Raw genomic sequence first — 22674 nt, 5'->3', positions numbered from 1 at the left:
CTTGACTAGATGGACCTTTGTTGGCAAAGTAATGTCTCTGCTCTTTAATATGTCATCTAGACTGGTCATAACTTGTCTTCCAAGGAGTAAGCATCTTTTAATTTCATGGCTGTAGTCACCATCTGCAGTAATTTTGGAGCCCCCCAAAATAAAGTCTGTCACTGTTTCCATTGTTTCCCTATCTATTTGCCATGAAGTGATGGGACTGGATGCCATGATCTTAATTTACTCTGCTTAATATGCTGTAATAATACAAATGGGAAAATAATTAGAAAAAGAATAAGTGAAAGTGAAAGTGAAGTTGCTCATCCGTATCTGACTCTTTGTGACCCCATAGACACCAGGCTCCTCCATCCATGGGATTTTCTAGGCAAGAGTATTGGAGTGGGTTGCCTAATAGATACTTGTATATGTATAACTGAATCACTTTGTCTTACACCCAAAACTAATACAGTATTTTGAATCAACTATACTCCAAAATAAAATGAAAAATTTAAAAAAGTATTTCAAAGTACTTAGTTGAGAAGGAGTGGTTGACAATATAAGAAAAGTGCAAGTATAGAAGTAGGTTGATTTTAATGTTTGACCGATAGCTGGGAGAAGTTCCCATCAAACAGCTTCTATTCTCTGTGAAGGAGGAGGGGAGAGATGACAGAGAGATGGGAAGTTGGAGAGTTGAAGTTTGAGGAGTGCAGATGTAGGCTCAAAAAAGTAAAGATAAAAATTATGCAATGTGTGAAGTAGGAGAGTTGAGCGGTATGGAGTCATGTGAGGCTGGTGATTAACAGTTTATAGGGGAACCAGTCTTCCTAGGTATATAACTCTAACTAGTCTCAGCAACTCAGGTGCAGTTTCCCCCAAAAGCAGAGGGTTGGGTTCATCAGTGCTTGGGGTTTTGCCAGATGGGTGTACCAAAAGGACAACAGATGTAGAGGAATATAGAGGGTTTGTAAGGGTGTTATTGAAATGATGGGGCATGGATTCCAATCTAGGTAAGTAGAAAACTGGGGAAAGGATAGACCTTAGTGAACTGGAATCTCCATCACCTCAAAGAAAGGTCTCATCTATGCATATACTACTCTTAATATAGCTTGTCTTCAGAAGGAGGAAAAATAATGTCTTATTTAATGTTATAAATATCTGAATAAAAAAATTTCTTTTTAATTAAACTAAAGGGCAAAAGAGAACTAAGTCCAATTTTAGCTATTCCCTCTCCCATCAAATTTGTAGGAAGGTCCAAGCATAGACTAAACAGATTTCAAAGACCAGTTCAGACTTGTATAAATCCTTATTTGAATGTAGATTTCTCCTTATATTCCAGTTAAAACTCTCTCAGCATAATAAATGTGTGTGGAAAATGTTCTCATCTTTTTATCTTGCTAAGGGTAAAGTGAAAGTGTTAGTCGATCAGTCCTGTTTGATTCTTTTGTGACCCCCATGGACTATAGCCTGCCAGGCTACACTGTCCATGCGATTTCCCAGGCAAGAATAATGGAGTGGGTTGCATTTCCTTTTCCAGGGGATCTTCCTGACCCAGGAATTGAACCCAAGTCTCTTGCATTGCAGGCTGCATTGCAGGCAGATTCTTTACCATCTGAGCCACCAGGGAAGCCCAGGAGTAAAGGATGTATACAAAGAACTGGAGACCAAACGAGGAGAAAAATGGAGAGAATGAAAAGCATAGCTTTACTCAAAGGGGAACCTCATTTAGTTTTTTCATTATTCTCAGCAAAATGAATGCTGAGCTAATTGAGAAAGAAAACTGATACTTGATGTTGTAAAAAACTTAAATGATCATGTTAAAGTCTCATTTCTTTCCCAGTACTCTGTGGCCTTTTTGTATTACATTATTTTTATTAAAACCTTTGGATAAAATGAAAAGGAAAAACACTAGCTATTAGAAAACTAGAGAAAAATCATGAGAAAGGCCATTACATACAATCTCCACAAAACTTTTCAGATGACTGTTGTCAATTTCCTTCACCAAATAATAAGTAATATCATGGCCAAGGGCAAATCTAACTTGCCTTTTTTCCAGAAAGGAAAATGCCTAGTTATTTTGGAATAGCAAATGAAAGGAAATGTAATTTCTTCTCACCAGCTAAACCTCAAATAAACAAAAAGCATCTAACAATTCAAGGACGTGAACTTGAATCTGGCAGGGGGTATACTGAAGCAATTGCTAGACTCTCAGAATGTGCCCATCTGTGAGCCTGTGAGATAATGGATAGCATTTTTCTCAGCGAGGAACATCCAAGATATATTTCATGTTTGAATTTGGCCAAGTACTGGTTCAAGAATGTTCACAAACATGGCAACTAATCATTGAGGGCTTTAATAGAGAAGCAGCTTTATGTATGGTTTAATCAGATGGTAGCTTGGGAAAAGAGCAGAAATAGTTTTGTTTGTTTGCGTTAACAAATGGATTGATGAGCCAGACAAAAGAGGAAATCAAGAAAATCACTCAAGGAAACAGATAAGTGAAAGAATAAAAGTCAAATTCAAAATTCCTCCAAAAAGAATTTGTTATAAGAAAACATAAACGTTTTCGGCTAAATCAGAAATCAAACAGTGGAAGTCCACAGAGATGAAACACTAGATAAGGAAAGGGCCCCTGGGTGGGGCTGTCCCATGTCATGGGTCTTAGTTCCACCTCTGGTGAACCTCAGTTTCTCTTTCTGTAAGAAGGGAAGAATGTCTCCTGCTCTGTGCTAGAACAGAAAAGCCACCCCTGTGGTCACTTGCCCTCTCTCATCCACAACCAGCCTTAGCAGAGAAGCTATTTCTAACTCTCTCTTGAAAAAATTATTTCAGAATCAAGTTGATGAAGATCCAGTTAGAAAAAAATATTTGAAAGGTGACAATTTAAGGAGCATCATAAAAAAGATGAGTTCATGGCTTGTCGGAAGTGATATAAGATCTGTTTCTTTGTTTCTATCACAAATAGGGTGAAATCAGTTCTTCCTGAAAGCTGATGGAAAGGTAAGCAGCTATTGACAACAGCTTATTGGACTTTATTCCATTTCTTTCCTTCATTTTCATGTATGTTTCTTGGGTTGAATCATAGGAAGTTACCATGTCAATTATTTACTTCCTGGGAGTGTAAGAAAACACCTTTATTTACTACATGCCATCCAAAGGGGATATTACATCTTGTTAAGTTTGCAAGGACAAAAATATGACAAGTGCACCCTATTCATGGAGAGTAGATTCCAAACGTACAACAGGGAGCCAGAGGTGTCTTTCCTTTCTTCACACACAACCATGGGAGAATATACACTCCTTTTCATAAAAGTGACTTTTGGGGGGACCCATTTCTTACAGAAGAATTTGTTTTGAGCACTTTTGTTGGGCAATGTGGTGTTGGTTGGAAGCATAAATAGACATGCAAGACTGAAAAATGAATTCTAGTTTCCAAGCCTATTAAAAAAATATGTGGGGGATACTGTGTGGGTATCATGGGCTGTCAAAGCCTTGGATTTCTGAACTTGCAGGAACAGTGCTCTGTGTTGGGGGAGTGTTCTTCCTGGTTAGAGAACAGGACAGAGGACTTTCCTGCATCCAGGGTTAGGATTCCATGCTTCCACTGCAGGGAGCCCAGGTCATCCTGGATCAGAGAACTCATGGTAGGCATGCTTTCACATGCCTCATGGCACAGCCAAACAAAAAAAAAAAAAAAAAACCACCAAATAAAATAAAGAACAGAAAGGGGCATTCCAGGTGCTCACAGATGAGGAGACTTGGGGCTGGAAGGGGTTGCCTCAAGCTCACATAGCCCGCAAAGTCAGGACCCCAAACCAGGACACGTGACTCATAATCTTGCTACTTTGTGATCTCTGGGGCCCAGCTGCATACTCCTTGAATATGATTTCTGGTTTAGCTGGTGAATACTTGACTTTCTCACAAGGAATACTCTATTCACTTAATTGCTTGCAAGTCATGCTTGCAATCATATTTTATGATAGAAACATAAGCATTTTATTTTCACAGCCAGATGGGATTCCCCAAGGATTCTTCTGATCATGGGGCAGGACAAGGTCAGCTGCCCCAGTGCTCAGCTGACTGCAGCCATGGGAACCCTGTCTTTCCCCAACCCCTGGATACAGGGTGACTGAAGTGGTACATACACATGGAGTGGTCCTACCTCTGTGCACGTACTCTCAGTGAGGGACACGTGGCATTTTTGAACCACTGTTGAGCTGGAACAAAGTTATTTTGTCCAAAGAGCCTGTGGGTGGGCTTAACAGATAGGAGCAGTAAAAAGTGCCTTTTTGCTCCTGCAGAAATAGGTGCTGCCAGGTCAGTACTGGAAACCCCTCTCTTTGGGCTGGCTAAGCCTCAGCCCATGGAATTAGGGAAACCTGTAGTGTGTGGTTAGGAAGGAGGGTGGAACACATCAATTCATATCCCTGAATAAGGGTAACAATAGCAGTCTTTTATTGAGGGCCTATTTTTTTCTAAGCTCTATGCTAGATATGTTTACCATTGTGAAACTTACAACAGTCCTGAGGGATAGGTAGTATTATCGTGATCATCTTCATCATTTTACAGATTAGGGAATTAAGGTTCAGAGAGTTTGAGTAAATTCTGCAGTGTCACACAGCTAGTAAGTAACAGATAACCAAACCTAGCTATTAGACTCACCCCCATGCTGCTTCAGGCTAATGAGTTTGAACTTGACTTGGCAGGATATGGTATCAGGGCTGTATTCATAACATAAGTTAACCTGAGGTTTAATTTAAGCAAAGTCTGCAAATAGAAGACAAATTGATAAGACTGAATTTTCATAAAATACTAAAAATAAGTGTTCTGCCTCTTTTTGAGTAGAATTTTAATTGTAGAGCGTCTCCTTGTAAGAGAGCAGCTCAGGGGAACAAACCAAGTTTACTCAGAGGTCAAGAGAACTATATGCCAGGCAAGACTGGCCCAGTGGCTCATTTGTCCCAAAGAACAGGTTCAACAAGAACATGGTGTAAGTTCTTATAAATAGATTTCTACCTAGGGGAGCTGGGACCAACCTCTCATCCCTTCCCCAAGAGGATCCAGTAAGTTCCTTATCTATGAAACTTTGTTTTGAACTTTCAAAGATGCAAAGGGAAAGTGTGTGCCTGCCCCTGTAGGCCAGCTGTTGTGCTGTTGTTTAATCGCTAGGCTGTGTCCAACTCTTTTGCGATCTCATGAACTGTAGTTCCCCAGGCTCCTCTGTCCATGGGATTTCCCAGGCTGGAATACGGGAGTGGGTTCCCTTCTCCAGAGCATCTTCCCGATCCAGGGATTGAACCTGCACCTTTTGCACCTCTTTCGATGGCTGGTGGTTTCTTTGCCACTGAACCACATGGGAAGCCCCCTATTGTACTGTACTAGTGTGCTTTTGAAGGTACTGTAAGATTAATAGTTTTTCTTTATTGTTTATGTTTGTTTTTATGTATTATTTGTGTGAAAAGTATTATAAACCTATTACAGTACAGTACTATATAGTCTATTCTGTTGGTTGAGTATGTAGGCTAACTCGAATGAATTGGACTTAGGCACACACTCTTGGAATGGAACTCGTTTGTATGTAGGGGAATTCCTGTAGTCTTCTTGCCTCTCATTTCTGTAACAGGCAGAAGCAGAGGGTTGGAACCCCTCCCCCCCCTCAGCTACCTGCAGGAGAAGGCAATGGCACCCCACTCCAGTACTCTGGCCTGGAAAATCCCATGGACGGAGGAGCCTGGTGTGGTGCAGTCCATGGGGTCGCTGAGAGTTGGACACGACTCAGTGACTTCACTTTCACTTTTCACTTTCATGCGTGGAGAAGGAAATGGCAACCCACTCCAGTGTTCTTGCCTGGAGAATCCCAGGGACGGCGGAGACTAGTGGGCTGCCATCTATGGGGTCGCACAGAGTCGGACATGACTGAAGCGACTTAGCAGCAGCAGCAGCAGCAGCTACCTACAGTCCCTCACCTCCTAAAAACTGCATCTCCCTGGCCCTTCCTCTCTGCAGCACTGATGCCCTCAGTAACATAGCATCAAATTCTATGGATTGGGGGCCAGGGTTTTCTAGCATCAACCTCTTTTTTTTCTAGTCCCATTGCAACTAGTTCCATTTAGGGCCTTGTTTCTTTCCCCTAATCAAAGCTGTTAGATCAGTCTTTCTAAAACAAGACTCTGTCACTCCTGTCTACAGATCATCCAATTCTCCATTAGCTGCTGAATCAAATCCAGACATTTTCACCTGATGTGATACTCAAAATCTCCACAGATTTCCCCAAGAAAAGCCTTTGAATCCCTTCCTCTCTCACGGCCAGCCGTACATGGGCCAAGCTGCTGTCTTCAGTCTGTTCCAGGCACCCACTCTTATCTTTACGTGTGACCTTTGCTTCATGCAGAAAAACTTAATAAGGACATCTTGTGTTTGTTTGATATTTCTGAGTTTTCAAAGTGGTTTCACTTACCTTATTCCATTTGAAAATCGTAGGTACTAAGTGGGGCAGATATGATTATACTCATTTTGTAGATCAGAAAACGTTGGCTCTGAACAGGCCTAGAGCCTGAGGTTCTACAGCTGAGAGGCAAGCCTACAAGCCAGATCTTCAAATTTTCAAAGATTTATGAAAAGACTGAACTAGCAAGAGAACTGTGTTCATTGTGGGTTTAAGCTGCAGTTCCTATATTTAAAATGCAGTTCCTGCATTTGCAGGAACACAAATGCCTCATACAAAGGCAAGACCAGGAAGGAAGGCCTCAGCTGGAGAGCACCAGCTTTACTTGCTGGGAGGTCAAGAACAGAGATTTTTTCCCCCAGCTTTTATTCAGGAATAGTTGACAAATAAAGATACTATATATTTTAAGGTGTACATAGTGATATTTTGATATACGTATACATTGTGAAGAATTGATACTTTTGATCTGTGGTACTGGAGAAGACTTTTGAGAGTCCCTTGGACTTCAAGTAGATCAAACCAGTCAATCCTAAAGGAAATCAACCCTGAATATTCACTGGAAGGACTGATGCTGAAGCTCCAATACTTTGGCCATCTGATGCAAAGAGCCGACTAATTAGAAAAGACCCCGCTGCTGGGAAAGATCGAAGGCAGGAGGAGAAGGGGGTGAAAGAGGATGAGATGGTTGGATGGCATCACTGATTCAATGGACATGAGTTTGAGCAAACTCTGGGAGATGGTGAAGGACAGGGAAGCCTGGCATATTGCAGTCCAAGGAATCACAAAGAATCAGACACGACTGAGCGACTGAATAACAACAATAATACACTGTGAAAGGATTATCACAAGCTGATTAGCAAATTCATCACCCCACATAGTGACCTTTTTTGGTGATGAGAACACTTAAGATGTACACTTTCAGCACATTTCAAGTACACAGTACAGAATTACAAACTGTAGTCACCATACTGTACATTAGATGCGTAGAACTTACTCATCCTGCATGACTGAAGCTTTGCCCCCTGTGACCCACATCTCTTCATTTCCCCTGGTAGCCGCCACCCTACTCTCTGCTTTTGAGTGTGACTTTTGTGGCTTTCGCTTGCACGTGAGATTGTGCAAGGACAGGCATTCTTAACAGGCTAATTGATAAGAGGAATGGGATGCATCCATTTCACAGTGGATCATCTTCAGAAGAATGGGACTGTGAGCGCCAGGGATCTGGGGAGAAAGATTTCTCAGTAAGGCCCATCTGAGGACTGAGAAGAGACTTGTGTGCTCATAATAATCCCGAATAGAGCAGGAAATCAGCTAGAATTTAAAAATAATAAAAATGTAATAAAGTTCTTTGTTTATATCTGCATAGTGAGTCTGAGGGCCTTCAGGCCTATAAAACTGTCACTGGATTTGGTATCATTTCAACTTTATGAAGCACTTGATGTTTGCAAAGTGCTTGTGCAATTACCAATTACCATAATGTTCATCTTCTGAACACTGCAGTTCAGAGAAGGCCCGAGGACTTGAGATTGAGAGTAAAAATTAAAAAAAATAATAATAATAAAGGAAAAAGAATCGGTTAAACTAAAGACTAGGCTTCTGGGCTTATGCTGTTTAAGATGTGGGGTCCCTGCTCCTGAGAGGGGTCCCCTCCTCTCATAGGGCATGCAGGCAGCCGGGCCTTTTCTTGGGAGCTGCAAGTATGACCTTTGTCTACATGAAGCAGGGGAAGGAAAAGCAAAGAGCTTGGCACCTGCAACCAAGTTCTGCTGGTGCTGAGGGATGTGTGAAGAGGTGTTTGTGGCTTCAGGAAAGGGTAGTGAGGAAGGGACACAGCAGTTACGTGTGGTCTTTCCTGTTCCAGCTATTAAACACTGTATTTGTAAGTTGGAAAGCAGCTCTGGCTATGTTTACGGGCAGCAGGTCAGCGAAACTCAGCACACTGGTGGACTTCAAGGAATTCCAAGGAAATGGCTTTAAAGAATGTCAAAGGCAATGCTTTGAGGATGTGTCTGTTTCCTCTGGAAAAAGGTTAGCTCTCTTGTGCTTCTTCCCCTACATTCGAAAGCGTCAGTTACCACTGGTAAGTGGCTGACCCCAGGGCTGAGTGTGGCCTGAGGGCTGGTGGCATTCTAGTTTATCAGTTTGGGAACAGAAAACAGCCTTTTGTTTGAAAGTGGTTTTTAATCTGACATTTTCTGTCAGAGGTGCTCCCAATTCTGACCATGGGAAGGTAATTGTAAGACAAGAAGCTAAGCTGAATTAGTTGGCTTTTGAACCAGAAAACCTCCTGGTACACCCTAAAAATTTCACCACCAGATCATTTTCCTTAATGGAAGCTAAAAAAAAAAAAAAAATCAATCTCTTAATGAAATGACACCTTTCTATTTTAACACATTTGTGTTTGGAAACATAAATATATTTAAATTTATTTTTAATTGAAGGATAATTGCTTTACAATATTGGTTAAATTTCTGCCATACATCAACATGAATTAGCCATAGGTGTACTTATGTTGAGGCTTCCCAGGTGGCATTAGCGGTAAAGAACCCACCTGCCAATGCAGGAGACGCAAGGATGCAGTTTCCATCTCTGGGTTGGGAAGATCTATGGCAACCGGCTCCAGTATTCTTGCCTGGAGAGTCCCATGCACAGCAGAGCCTGGAGGGCTACAGTCCCTGGGGTCCCAAAGAGTTGGACAAGACTGAGTAACTTAGCATGCATCCACCTATATATGTTTCCTCCCACTTGAACCTCCTTCCCAACTCCCAACCTTTCCCAGCCCTCTAGATTGTTACAGAATCCTGGTTTTGAAACACACACACACATACACACACACACACATATATATTTAAATGACCTATTTTATAGGGCTGTAGTGATAATTTATTTGTTTTTCTGGCCACACTGGCTAGGAATGTGAGCTCTTAGTTCCCCAACCAGATCATACCAGCGCCCCCTGCATTGCAAGGGCGGAATCTTAACCACTGGACCGGCAGGGAAGTCCCTGAAACAAATATCAAGGGTTCCCAAATGTTTTTCAAAGGAGAATAAGAACATTCTTGTCCTCATTTTCATCCACACAGAAAACAGGTGGGTGTTCTTGAGAGCAACTGTCCAGAATTGTCCTAAGTTTATTGTTTTCCCTGTCACCCCTCCACACAGCTGTGAGTTCTCATTATAGCAAAACGGACTGTGTGACTCTGTGCTTAAAGCGAGGCCTTGGTCTCCCACTGTCGATTAGATAAAATCCATCTTCTTGACTATGACACGTGTGGTCCAGCCCAATCTGTCCACATGAGAACTCTATAGTTTCACTCCCCACTGATCTAGCTTCACTGAAACTCTTAACATTTTCCAAACATCTCACACCCTGTTTGTGCCCCTGCCTGAGCTGTTTTATTGTCAGAATGCCCTTCACATCCTCAGTCCAGCTCCTTACAGATTCTTCCCCCCACCGCCACTTTTTCCTCCCTCTGGTTTCAAAGTGACTTCCATGTAGATTCTCTGATTCTCCAAAACTGGTGAACTGGTTACACACACCTCTGGTTTCCATAACACTTTTTGCTCATAACTTTAATACAGTTCTTAGAGTGGTGGCTGCTGTCTCTACCTCGTTATCACATTTTGAGGGCAACCGTCATTTCTTATTTATCTCTGTGGCTTCAGAAGAAGCTAGAAAGCATACTTATATATATTTTTCTCTTCTGGAAAAGAAGTATTAGAACAAAATTTAGTTAAAATGATTAAAGGTAATTTAAACAACATATTTATTTTTTCCAGGGGAAATAGTAAAATTCAAGTTAATTCTGGAAGCATTAAATGTGTAGGTACCTGATAAATGACTGTCAGCAGATGAATCAAATTTGTGCCAGAAAAGGAACTCTCAAGGTTCTTTAGCCTGTGACACATTACCCTAATGCTAGCCATCTGAATTACCAAAGGAAAAAAATTAATACCAATGAGAGGGAATTGTTTAAAGATTTTTTAAAAATGTGAACCATTTTTGAAAGTCTTTATTGAATTTGTTACAACATCACGTCTGTTTTATGGAGTTATTTTTTGTATGTTTGGCGGCAAGCCATGTGCCATCTTAGTTTCCTAACCAGGGATTGAACCAACACCCCCTGCACTGGCAGGTGAAGTCTTAACCACTGGACTACCAGGGAGGTCCCAGTGAGAGAGAATTTTGATTGCACTAGGTGTAGGGAATAAGAGTTTCCTCCTTGGCTCCATGGGCTGACCCTACAGTTCTCTGGAGACTACGTCCTATTTCATCTCCCAACTCTGTCTTTCAGGCAGCTTTACTCAGGCTTCTACGAGCTGTTGATGCCACACTTGTCATAAGACCCCCTCCACGGTATTCCCTCTGCGGAGAATACTCTTCTTCCCTTCCCATTGTTTAATTTCATGTCAGGAAATCCCAGTTCCTCCCCGGACTCTTTCCCACAGGACTAGAAGAACAGCAGTGATTTCTCCTACAGTTACTTCCCCCATTCACGACCAGCACACACACCTCTTTACCCGCTCTTACTTATGAGTTGGCGTGACCTATGCTGAGGATACGTCATCACCATCCGCCTTGTGGAGTGAACTCTCATCAGAGCAGGCCCGTGTCTGCCCGCATGCCTTGTGCTGTGTCTATGGCCGCTTCATATGCAGATCAGGGCTGAGTACCTGCCACCCGCAAAACAGACTTGGCCTCTGTCTCCCTGTCCGGTGAGAATATATGAACCATAGCAACCAAGGCTCATGCTGCTAACATGTCTCAGACAACACGTGGATTTGTCGTCAGCCTGTAAATGGCTTGTTCCTGTGACTGAGAAGGAGTGACCAAGTAGCAACGAAAGACAATTTAAACAAAATACTCTTTTTTCCCCTATGGGGATGAAATCCTGAAACTAAGTTCAAAACTGACCACATTAAGATTATATATATTTTTTGTCAACCTTAACATTTTTTCCTTCTTCTTTATTTCTAATAAAATGATTCAGTATGTACTGACCTAGAAATCTTCAAATGTAACATTGCAGTGCTAATGACAAAACATGATGGCTTCACCTACCAGGTGCCATTAAAAGATTTCCTTTATCACAAGAAGGTACAAGAGGAATAATTATCATTGAAGGCTTGTACAGCTTCCATTGTGGGCAGAAAAATTGCTGTACTTCTCTGTCAAGTCAAAATTGCTCTCTATGGTGTCATTTCCAGAAAAATAACTATGGGATGAAGTACTATAACTTAGAAAAATCGTAAATGAAACAATCACATGTGCATCATAGGGAACACAAGGAGGTGTCGAACACCCAGCTATGTCCATTGACTCAAATTGAGTCAGAAGAGTTGCATTTGATTTACAACCCGAGTGGAACCTTTTGTTTATGGATACTGAGACTTTCTTACTGTTTTAAAATGTGGCTATTGCAACTAAAAATTATTACAGGCCTACATGATCATGGATATTTTAGTCACCCAGAAATAACAAATGACAATGAATACTAATTACATTACATGATGCCTTCTTTGAAGAGAAACAGACATCAACAGGTAGTGATGACAATAATAAAGCTCACATTATTGCGTACTTTGCTGAGTGCTTTGGGTTAACTCATTTAATCCTCAAAACAAACTTATAAGGTAAGGACTTGTATTATTCTTGTCTCTCAGCTGAGAGACTGAGGCCCAGAGAGGGTAAATAACATTCCTAAAAGGACACAACTAGTAAGTGAATTCAGTTCAGTTCAGTTCAGTCGTTCAGTCATGTCCGACTCTTTGCGACCCCATGAGTGAGTAAGCTACAATAAATCCACAAACCTTGACCCTGAGCCAGACCTTCCTCTATTTGATAAAAACCAAGAGTAGAATGTTGATGTTTATCTTTCTTTACACCGTTATCATTTTCTGGAAAGACATCTGTAAATCAGAAACTTAAAAACAGAACCAGATTGGAATGTGAGCTCTGTGAGAACTTGTCAACAGCTGTATTCCTCATGCTGAATATAGTACATGACTTACAGTAGCCTCTTGATAAATATGTAATGAATACATGAATAAACAGAAGAGAGGAAAGCCTAACGTTGTGCTTTTCAATGAGAAAGTGCTCAAAAGATTTTTAAAAAAATGGACCTCTGGTTCAAGACGGCAGAGTAGAAGTACCTGTGGTCATCTCTTCCTGACAGAGCACCAAAATTGCAACTAGCTGTTGAACAACCATTGACAGAGGATGCTGGAACCGTAAAAAAAAAGATACCCCACATCCAAAGGCAAAGAAGAAGCCACAATGAGACAGATCCATCTTAAGCGTCACAGAAACCAATAAAACTAGTTGTTTTGAAAAAAAAAAGTTTTTTTAAAAAATGGATTAAAAAAATTTTTTTATGAATCTATTTTAGAAGAGGAGGAGTCACCTGATTTCCTATTTGCATAAATTCAGATTTTCATTTTGCTTACAGTGAAGATGAAATGAGAAAGCATTCTCATTTAACAGAATTATTATTAAAACTTTTACAGGGGATAAAGCAAAACAAATCAACGATGCCAAAACTCTTACAGAATCCTGAGATTATTGTAAAAAAACTCAATTATCTATCATCTTGGGATCCAAAACTTTCCACAATCACAGTAGATTATGCAACATGTTCAGGCAACAATTCACAATGTCATACTTGTAGTCACTTGTCAAGACTCCAGAAAAGTTTCAGTCCAGTTATGGAATACTTCAATGTATTTAGGCCACAGGGTCTGAAGAAAATTGCACTATTTAACTGTTTTAATCATGTTTTGGCTCTGAGAGATGGTTGAACAAACTGCCATCAGTACAAAGCTGAGTAAATAACTAGCCAACTTTTCCAATGGACTTAATCAAAACAGAGGATAGTGTTTATTATTCCCATGATATGGAAGAAGAAATTATGGAAGAGCGAAGTTATGACCTGAACAAAGACAGCTATTGGCAGGTACTGATAACATCCCCCTACTTTGGTTCTCACCAAGCAGTCAAGGAACACAAGGATCCAGGAAGCTAGTGTTTTCTTTTAGTGAATTTTAATTTAATTATACTTAAGTGCTAAATCAAAGGTTATCTACAAGATCTTTCTACATTAGCATTTGTGAGGACAAGGATGACCAAAAACCAAGCTGCATACCCAGTGGATTAACCACCTGGGTGAGAGGGCTGGCTGCACCACTGCTGAAGCTCAGCTCTTTCCTGCAGCCAGCATCCTGGGAGGGAAGCAGTTATAATGCTGTGTACATCCTCACATGGGATACCATCAGGGATGTATTTAGAGGGAGTCTTCAGAAAGCTGACTGCTTACATTTGTTTCAAATCGTTTGAAGTTTTGGGGCTTTCTGAAACCACTTATGGAGGTATCTGGTTACATTTTGCAAGTAAGGGTGACAAATTATTTTAATTTATGGCTCCCTAAAAAATTCCCCCCATTAAACTCTGCTGGTGCCAATGTCTCTCTTTCCCGCACTAAAGATCACCTGGCATTTCAAGGAGCTCTGGAGTTATGATGGATTTTAATGAGTCAAATAAGCAAGACCTCATGAGAGTCAACCTTGCCTACCTCGTTTGCTATTGGCCTCATACCTACCTAATATGTTGTCTGGCACATAGTAGGCACTCAATAAGTTCAACAAAAAGCATCTTACTTATATCCTCTGCTATCCCTCTGGATTTCTGCTTAAAGTAAAACACATCCTACTTACAGACTGGTCAAGTTTTTGATGAGCTACTCAAGAAGCTATCATGTCAAATTACCAACTGTAGGCCAGGCATACTTACAACATAGCATCACATGTATATTAACGCTCAGTGAAGGGACTCCTGGAACAGGGACCCGTGGATTCTTCGGGTGGACACAGCCCACTCTTTGTTGATTATGAATGCTGCCTCCAAGTCCTTCACTGACCTTAGAGGTGTCTTTTCCCTCGTTTGGGCTCAGTTGCCTCATTTATAAAACGGGAATCACAGAGCTAATATTCCTTGTTCCTCTGAGAGTTTTTTGCGAAGTAAACTCAAGTCATTCACAAGGCCACAGTACCAATCCAATAAATAATTCATAGATGCTCCGCTAGTCAGAGTAGAAAAAACTGCAATGCAGTGATCATCATTTAAAATGGAAATTGCTGCTCACAATATTCATACCTATGATTTAAAATAAGCATGTCTGTGTGGGATATAATGAATTCTGTCAAGTTTTAAGAGGAAACGTGTTCTTTTTCCTTCTTTTTTTCTTTTAAGACTACAATGCCATTCCAATACCTGGTTCCAAGCATCCTTTTGGATTATCCTGATGTTCACATTAGACTTTCCCTAGAAGGCAATGTCACTCTTTTGTCCAGGAGGGGGTCTGGCATCTGCCACTTTTCTTGCCAGACTTTTTAATGGAAAACTCAAATGCCACAGCATCCACACATCTGCCATGGGTTTTATATTTTGTTAGTAATATCTCAGTGCACAGTTCATTTCAAGCCAGTGATGGGAAGGAAGTCTTCATCCATGAGACTTTATGTAATTCTGTTACTGTGTCAACTTGCCAATCCATTGTTATCTTTGTGCTTTCTTTACACTATGTAAAATGTTGGCAACCACAGGATAACTCCTTATTTTTGGTGGTTGCCAGCATTCAGGAAGTGCTAAAAATGATTTTAGGCTGCCCTTTTTATTTTGGAAAAGGTCATTCTTATCCTCTGTCATTCACATTTGTAGAACAAATATATACACATACTTAAGGAGAGAGACAATAAATGATAAAACAGAGAGACAGTAGGAAGCAGACAGTCCAGCTGCATTATTAGTCACCAATGAACGGGGCAACCTACGACTCCCACACCAGCTGTAACACTGTGAATCTAAGCAAGCCGTTTTATCTGATGTCTTAAAATCTGAGTAAGGGGGCATCAATTTCTTCTCATTATAAGAGATTGTTAGTGAGGATGATAGGTAGCTCTGAAGTTCTGACTTCTGTACACAAATAAAATCAATACACAATTGGTGAGATAAGATACAGTCACTCAGACAGACAAAGGCTTCTAAGCCAGAGCCAGGCTTGCATAGACGAGATCAGGTGTGCTAATTAAACCTAAGGGAAAATGGACCAACCATAGGAAGGAGATCAGTGAGGCAACAGGGATCCAAGTGGACTGTGGTGGCTGTCCCTGCCAGGGACACTGAGGCTGAGGGGAGAGGTGGGTGTCCATGGGATGTGCTTTTTGGTGCTAAAAGGCAGCCTGGGTGAAAACAACTAGGATAACCTGCTCTGCCTTGCTCTGCTTTCATACTCACTTAGCAACCTTCAGATAATTAATTGGATTTTTCTGTTATATCAGGGTGTAGAATGAAGGTGCCCTGGATAGAAAATGTTGCTTGCTTGATTCATTCATTCATTCAACGAATATATATTGAGTGTTCACTGTGTGCTAAATACTATTCTATGCCTTGAGTACAGACTCAGATCCCTGTCCCCAGAAAGCATATATCCTGGTTGGTGAAGAATATTATAACAAATACAAAAAATACACACAGTGTCAGATGGTAATAAGCATAATGGTGAAAAACGAAGCAGGGAAGGGGTGAGGGAGCGCTTCTCTTGGGACAGCTACTTCACATATGGAACCTGGAAGGTCTCACTGCTAAGCTGGATGGAAGAGTTGAAGGAGGGAGGCATGTGAATGAGAGAAGAGTATCCCAAGTGAGAGGGCAGGAAGAGGAGCAGTGCCAATGCCCTGAAGCAGTGAGGTGCTTGGTGCATCTCAGGAAGGCCACGGGGGCTGGAGTCGAGTGAGCCAGTGAGCAAGACGAAGAGAGGGGGCCGGAGGGACATCAGGGACCAGACTGTGACTTGACCCTTCTGAAGGCTGGGAAGGACTATCCCTCCCCAGACTTCCCTGGGGGTCCAATGGTTGAGGATCTGCCTGCCAATGCAATGGACATGGGTTTGATCCCGTGTATTGATCGATCACTTATGGGGAAAATCCCATATGTCACTGGGCAATTAAGCAGCTGCACCACAGCTACTGAGTCTGTGCTCTAGAGCCTGCTGCTGCTGCTAAGTCGCTTCAGTTGTGTCTGACTCTGTGCGACCCCATAGATGGCAGCCCACCAGGCTCCCCCGTCCCTGGGATTCTCCAGGCGAGGACACTGGAGTGGGCTGCCATTGCCTTCTCCAATGCCTGGGAGCACAACTGTTGAAGCCCGCATGCCCCAGAGCCCGTGCACCACAACGAGAGAAGCCACCACAATGAGAAACCTGCACACCGCAGTGAAGGGAAGCCCCCACTCACTGCAACTAGAGAAAGCCTATGTGCAGCATCGAAGACCCAGCACAGCCAAAAATAAATTTAAAAGTAAAGAAATAAAGAAAAAAGAATTTCCCTCCCCGCCATGAGGATACCTATGATGATTTGGGAATTTGATGTTTGCTTTCTACTTGTCCCTCCTGGAGTTTGGCTAGAGTGCATCCATTTCTATGAAACTAAGCCATTCTTGGAGTCTTTGGCATATTGAACTCTCTGCCTCTGAAAAGCTGAGAACCTGATTCAGAAACTTGGAGACTCCTCAGTGGTAGTGTTCTTAGGGTGACCTACCAGGATCCCTAACCTTGTGTGGGTTCAGTCACCAAGTCGTGTCTGACTCTTTGTGACCACGTGGACTATGGCAAGCCAGGCCTCCCTGTCTCTCACCATCTTCTGAAGTTTGCCCAAGTTCATGTCCATTGAATCGGCGATGCCATCCAACCATCTCATCCTCTGTCGCCCTCTTCCCCTCCTGCTTTCAATCTTTCCCAACATCAGGGTCTTTTCTAGTGAGTCCATCTGTTTGCATCAGGTGGCCAGAGTACTGAAGCTTCAGCATCAGTCCTTCCAATGAATATTCAGGGTTGATTGACTGATTTGATCCTCTTGCTGTCCAAGGGACTCTCAAGAGTCTTCTCAAAGCATCACCCCATATATATTCAACAAATGTATGAGATGTGAGCTCTGCACGACACAATGTGAGCAGTCATAATAGTCACTGCTTTAATAGTGAATTCTGAAGGTATGGAGATGGGGTTTACATGTAAATAAGGGCTATCAAGGACACAGAGTTGTTAATGATAAAGTTCATTTAAGGGTATTTATGGGTTTTAGATTGTGATAGATCTGGGCTTGAACCATGGAACTGACACTAGGTATGGAACCTTAAGAAAGCTATTTAAGTCCTTTGAGATTTTGTTTCTTTCACCTCAAAGAGAGGCTTTGTGAGAATGAAACTGAAAGGGTGGTTATTAGGATTAAACAAAATAATGTTCTCAATGGAAAGCACTGGTGTGCAGTAACATCTTCCCCTTCTCAATTTCTGCTCTGCATCGCATGACTCAGAATTGCTGCCCACAGGGAATCATAATGAAATCTTAATTAATCATCAATTTTGGCACCATAGGCTTCCAGCAATGTTCTTGAATGAGAGAGCTCAGGCTGTTCCATCAGAGGTGGACACAATCAGTAGTCCATTTGTGTGGTATTATACCCTTAGACCCTCCCACTCGCCTACAGAGCTGTGGAGGTGACATGAAATTATAATGTAAAGTACTCAACACAGTGCTTGGCCATTGTTCAGCCTTATGGAATGCTAACTTTTATTATTTTTATTCTTCTGTAGCTTTTGGAAAATTTTTGTAGGAATACATGTGTATTAACTGGGCTTCCCTGGTCGCTCAGAGGTAAAGAATCCACATGCAGGGCAGGAGATACCTCTTGCATAGGAGACACAGATTCAATCCTTGGGTCAGGAAGATCCTCTGGAGAAGGAAATGGTAACTCCAGAATTCTTGTCTGGGAAATTCCACATACAGAGGAGCCTGGCAGGCTACAATCCATGGGGGTGGCAAAAGAGTCAGACATGATTCAGTGACTGAACAAAAACAATAGTATATATTAATTATGCTATGATAAAGTAAAAAAAGAAAACAAAACTATATGAGCAATAGTGACTTGTTTTTTATTGATACCGATGGTGAGCAGCAGCAGCAGATGGTGAGCTGAGGATCTTTCTTCCTTGAGTCTGAATATTGGACAATAGTTGAATGTGGACTGAGTACTGTGACACTTAAGATTTATGTCTTTTTTTGACTAGGCTACCTTGTTATTCAATCAAACTCTAAAACTACCGCAGGAAAATAGATGGCTAGTGGAAAGCCACTGTATATAATACAGGGAGCTCAACTTGGTGCCCTAAGATGACCTAGAGGGGTGGGAAGGAGGCTCAAGACGGAGGGCATATATGTATACTTATAGCTGATTCATGTTATTGTACAGCAGAAACTAATACAACATTGTGAAGCAATTATACTCCAATTAAAAAACAACAACACCCTAATCTAGGTGTTGCTATGGAGGGATTCTGTAGGTGTGACTAGCATCTACAGTCAGTTCACTTTAAAGAGATGATCCTCAGTAATGTAAGTGGGTCTCATCTGATCGGTTGAGTGGACTTAAGAGGAAAATGAGGTTTCCCTGCGGAAGAAGAAATTTTATCTCAAGATTACTGAATCTTAGCTCCTGCTTGAGAGTGTCTAGATTAAGAGCCTACCCTACAAATTCTGGACTTGCCACCCTTACAAACTCATAAGCCAATTCCTTGAAGTAAATCCATGTGTACGTGTATGTGTATAGGTACACGTATGTATACGTGTGTACTCCTTATTGATTCTGTTTCTCCGGAGAATGCTGACTGATAAAGGTACATACAAAGGCTCATTTATTCTTCTTTTTCTCTTGTCAGTAATTCTTTATGATGTTTCATTTGCAGGATGCAGTTTTACTAAAATGAAACTTGAGCGGCTGCAAACTGCACAGTCCATTTCTTTTGGCCTCACAATTTCTGTCTTGGCCTGAGCCAGGCAACCTGACCCTAGAAGAGGGAGATCACCTGTACACTGATCGAACCTGGCATAGCCTACCCATGAGGTCCATGGGGGTACAGCACTGGGGTTCTGGGGGGACAACAGAATGAGCATAAATGCCAAGAGAATAATTTATCTCTAAAAATACAGACAAATCAAGAGTGTACAGAGTGGAAACTGGTTGGTTTTGCTACTCTTTGGGTATGAATTCAGAGCATAACTGGGATATAAAAGCTCTGTTTTCTAAGAGAAAATATATTTATGCAGTGATGGTCGTCCTGCAACTTCTAGAATGAATGCACAGGAGGACAAATTACCATGAGAAGAGATATTACTAAGGGTGTTAAGCCTGCTTTCAGTTTTGCTAGTCTGTCCATAATCACATGGAAACAATCCCCTGGTGAAATGTGAGACAAAATCTATGACATCATCTGAATTTAGTGTCATTGCTCTGAGATAAAACTTGAGGATGGTTGCCACTTTCATTTTCTTGTCTCCCAGTTATTTTTTTCCATTTTATTTCTTTTCTTCATCGTAAAGCATTCCTTACAACACTGTCAGAATTTGAACAGAACCATCTTTTATCTAATTTCTGATTTGCCATTTTGTGATATTGTGGTTTATGATAAGAAATATCAATTTGGTCTTCATCCCTAGTTTTGTCTCAGAGCTCCTAAAACCCTTAAATTTCCTAGGTGATGATAGCAAAAAGGCATCCTTTGTTATGTTAATGGGTGACATTTGGACCCCGTCTAAGGTCAGGAGCTGGATACCAGGAGAACCAATCATGTGATTAGAGGGTTGGAACTTTCAAGCCCTGCCTTCCCCACGTCTGGGAAATAGGGAAGGGCTGGTAATGGATTTCAGTCACCAAGGGCCAATGATTCATCCATTGTGCCTATGCAATGAAGCCTCCATAAAACCTCAAAAGGATGGATTTGAGAAGAATTTAGCGGTTGGTGAACAGGTGGAGATTTGGGGAGAGTGGTGTACCCATAGAGTCCGTGGGAGTTCCATGTCCTTTCTCTTGTGCACTTCTTCCATCTGGCTTTTCCTGTTATATCCTTTTATAATAAACCAGTGATCTTGTAAGTAAAATGTTTTACTGAGTTCTGTGAAGTTTTCTAGCAAATTAATCGAATCCAAGGAGGAGGTCATGGAACCTCCAACATGTAGCCGATAGATTGGAAGCATGAGTAGCAACCTGGGCTTGTGGCTGGCATCCGAAGAGGTGAGGGCAGCAGCCTTGTGGGACCAAGCCCTTACCTGAGAGGATCTGACACTGTACCCAGGTAGGCAATGTCAGGATTGAGTCGGGCTGTAGGACACTGAGCTGGTATCCAGCACGTTGCTTGGATGGATGGGGAAGCCTCTGGTCACACAAGTCAGATATCGGGTCCAGGAACCCCAAACCATTATCTTCCAGTACATTTGTCATAACCAAGCAGCCATGATATGTACTCTTTAGCCAGATTTTTATAACTTCTTACAAATTTGGTTATTGATACCTAAGCAATGGCAGGGGAAATATATTTCTAGAAGAAACACAACCTGGAACCTAAACCTGCATAACCTGCTAAAAGCCAGGGGCCCGTGAATGGTTAATGAGGTACCAGCACCTCCTGCAGGCACTTAATGGCCAAGATGCGCCACTCTTAGGGTGGAGGCAGCCTACACTGTCCGTGAAAGCTCAAGACTGAGCAAGACAAGGTATTTGTCCATAGATAACAGGAATATGGAAAAACAAAACCATAATCTCAGAAAGCCTCTACCTTCCACATCTCTATTTCATAATTCTTGGAATGCTCTACTTTCCCAGAATTGCTTTCTAATTTTAACCTTGATTTACTTTTGATTATTCGAGTCACTCTTGTATTTTTCTACAGTCATTCCTCTAATTCGTTTTCCTTTCTGCTGTGAATTTCCTGTATTTCTCTCGCCTCCTCTTCCCTTTCCGCTTTTACCTCTTCTTCATCTTATTCTTTGACTTTCTGTTACCCGTTCTTAATTCTTCTTCCTCTCCCACTGATCTGCTGTGGCTTAAATCACTGCCAAGCTGCTTTAAAATCACCCAGTGACTGACATTTTCTCCCTGAAAGGAGAGGGATTTGTGACTGTGGAAAACTAACTACAAAGACCCAACACATTCAATTTTCAGCGCAATTCTTCCCTTTCTTCTGTGGCGCTTTTGCCTGGGATTAGAGATGGACCGCTTACTGCAACTCACAATGGCAAAGCCCTCCAGGCCTGACTTCTTGGCCCTGTGAGTCACATGGCAACGTGTATCTGAGCCACTATGTTTACACTGATTGCTAGAATTTTAAAACTGCCCTTGACTAGGAAAAAAAAAAAACACACAAAAAAACTTTAGTGTTTCCTGGAAAACAAAGTAGTATTATTTCACAGTGTGATGACCGGACTCACTCTTCTCCTTGGACCATTCCTTCTTCCTTCTCCCCCTTCCCTTTCATTTTTTACAGCATGAAACAAAAACAGATAAATGGGTTCCTAGCAGAGGGGTGAAGGAGCTTTGTCATCCTGACCGACTGCACCAGAAATAAGATATTTTTACAAAGGGATGAACAGTAAAATAGGTCCATTTTTCAAGACTCCACGATTTTGTCATCTGGCGTTAGGAAATTGTAGATTGTCACACACACACACCAAATTCAGTTGTTTCTGAGAGATTTCACGTTAGCTCTTCGCAACACGTAAGTATAAATGACATACGTTTTAATTATTTGAAATCATTCTTTCGGTTAAATTTGGTCACAAATTCACTTTACCTTTTGGCGTTTCTTGCAGAGCAGAGGCACATACCTCAGTGATGAAGTGCTCAAAGTTCATCTCTGCCATATAGAAGGATCTGGAAGATGATCATTATCAAAGGATACTTGTGGTCAAAGCCATACCACATTCTGAAGAGCCAGGCACTCTCTGATTTTGTCGTGCTTTTACCCAAATTGTTTGCTTCCTGGAGAAGGGACAGTAGAAGAAGTCATTAGAGAAATGATCAATATAAAATACTGACATATCAACATTAATATATAGTATGTATTTAGTATATTTTAACTATATATCAAATTGAACCACTTAAAAAACAACTTTCCAGGTAGAGGCATTTTTATCTAAATAGTGAAGCAGCTGCCAAGCAATTAGCTCATAGATCTTGCGATACGGATGAGACTCTTGTGGCATAATTCAACATTTACTTTTCTTAATAATCCCTGTTTTATTAAACAGCTTAGAAATGCCACTTTTTTGACACCAATAAAAATGATATTTCGGTCAGATTGCTGTTGTGGGAATTTGGCAGTTACTTCTGTCAAATTTGGATGGTATTTATTTATGATTTACCAA

The 22674-nt window shown here is 41.4% G+C and overlaps 1 protein-coding gene across 2 annotated transcripts in view; it reads right to left on the bottom strand.

Annotated features, from left to right (window-relative positions):
• SLC9A9 (solute carrier family 9 member A9) overlaps positions 1-22674 on the bottom strand; it is a 652914-nt gene that overhangs the window by 98506 nt on the left and 531734 nt on the right. For both annotated transcript variants that reach the window (XM_004003282.5, XM_042235926.2), the window contains exon 14: positions 22209-22288. In XM_004003282.5, the coding sequence (XP_004003331.2) occupies positions 22209-22288 (80 nt within the window). The remainder of the gene's footprint in view (positions 1-22208; positions 22289-22674) is intronic.

The sequence above is a fragment of the Ovis aries genome, chromosome 1 (assembly GCF_016772045.2).
Source record: "Ovis aries strain OAR_USU_Benz2616 breed Rambouillet chromosome 1, ARS-UI_Ramb_v3.0, whole genome shotgun sequence".
Classification (NCBI taxonomy): Eukaryota; Metazoa; Chordata; class Mammalia; order Artiodactyla; family Bovidae; genus Ovis; species Ovis aries.
The sequence above is the reverse complement of the archived record's forward strand: the minus strand, read 5'-3'. Positions and strand labels throughout refer to the sequence as shown.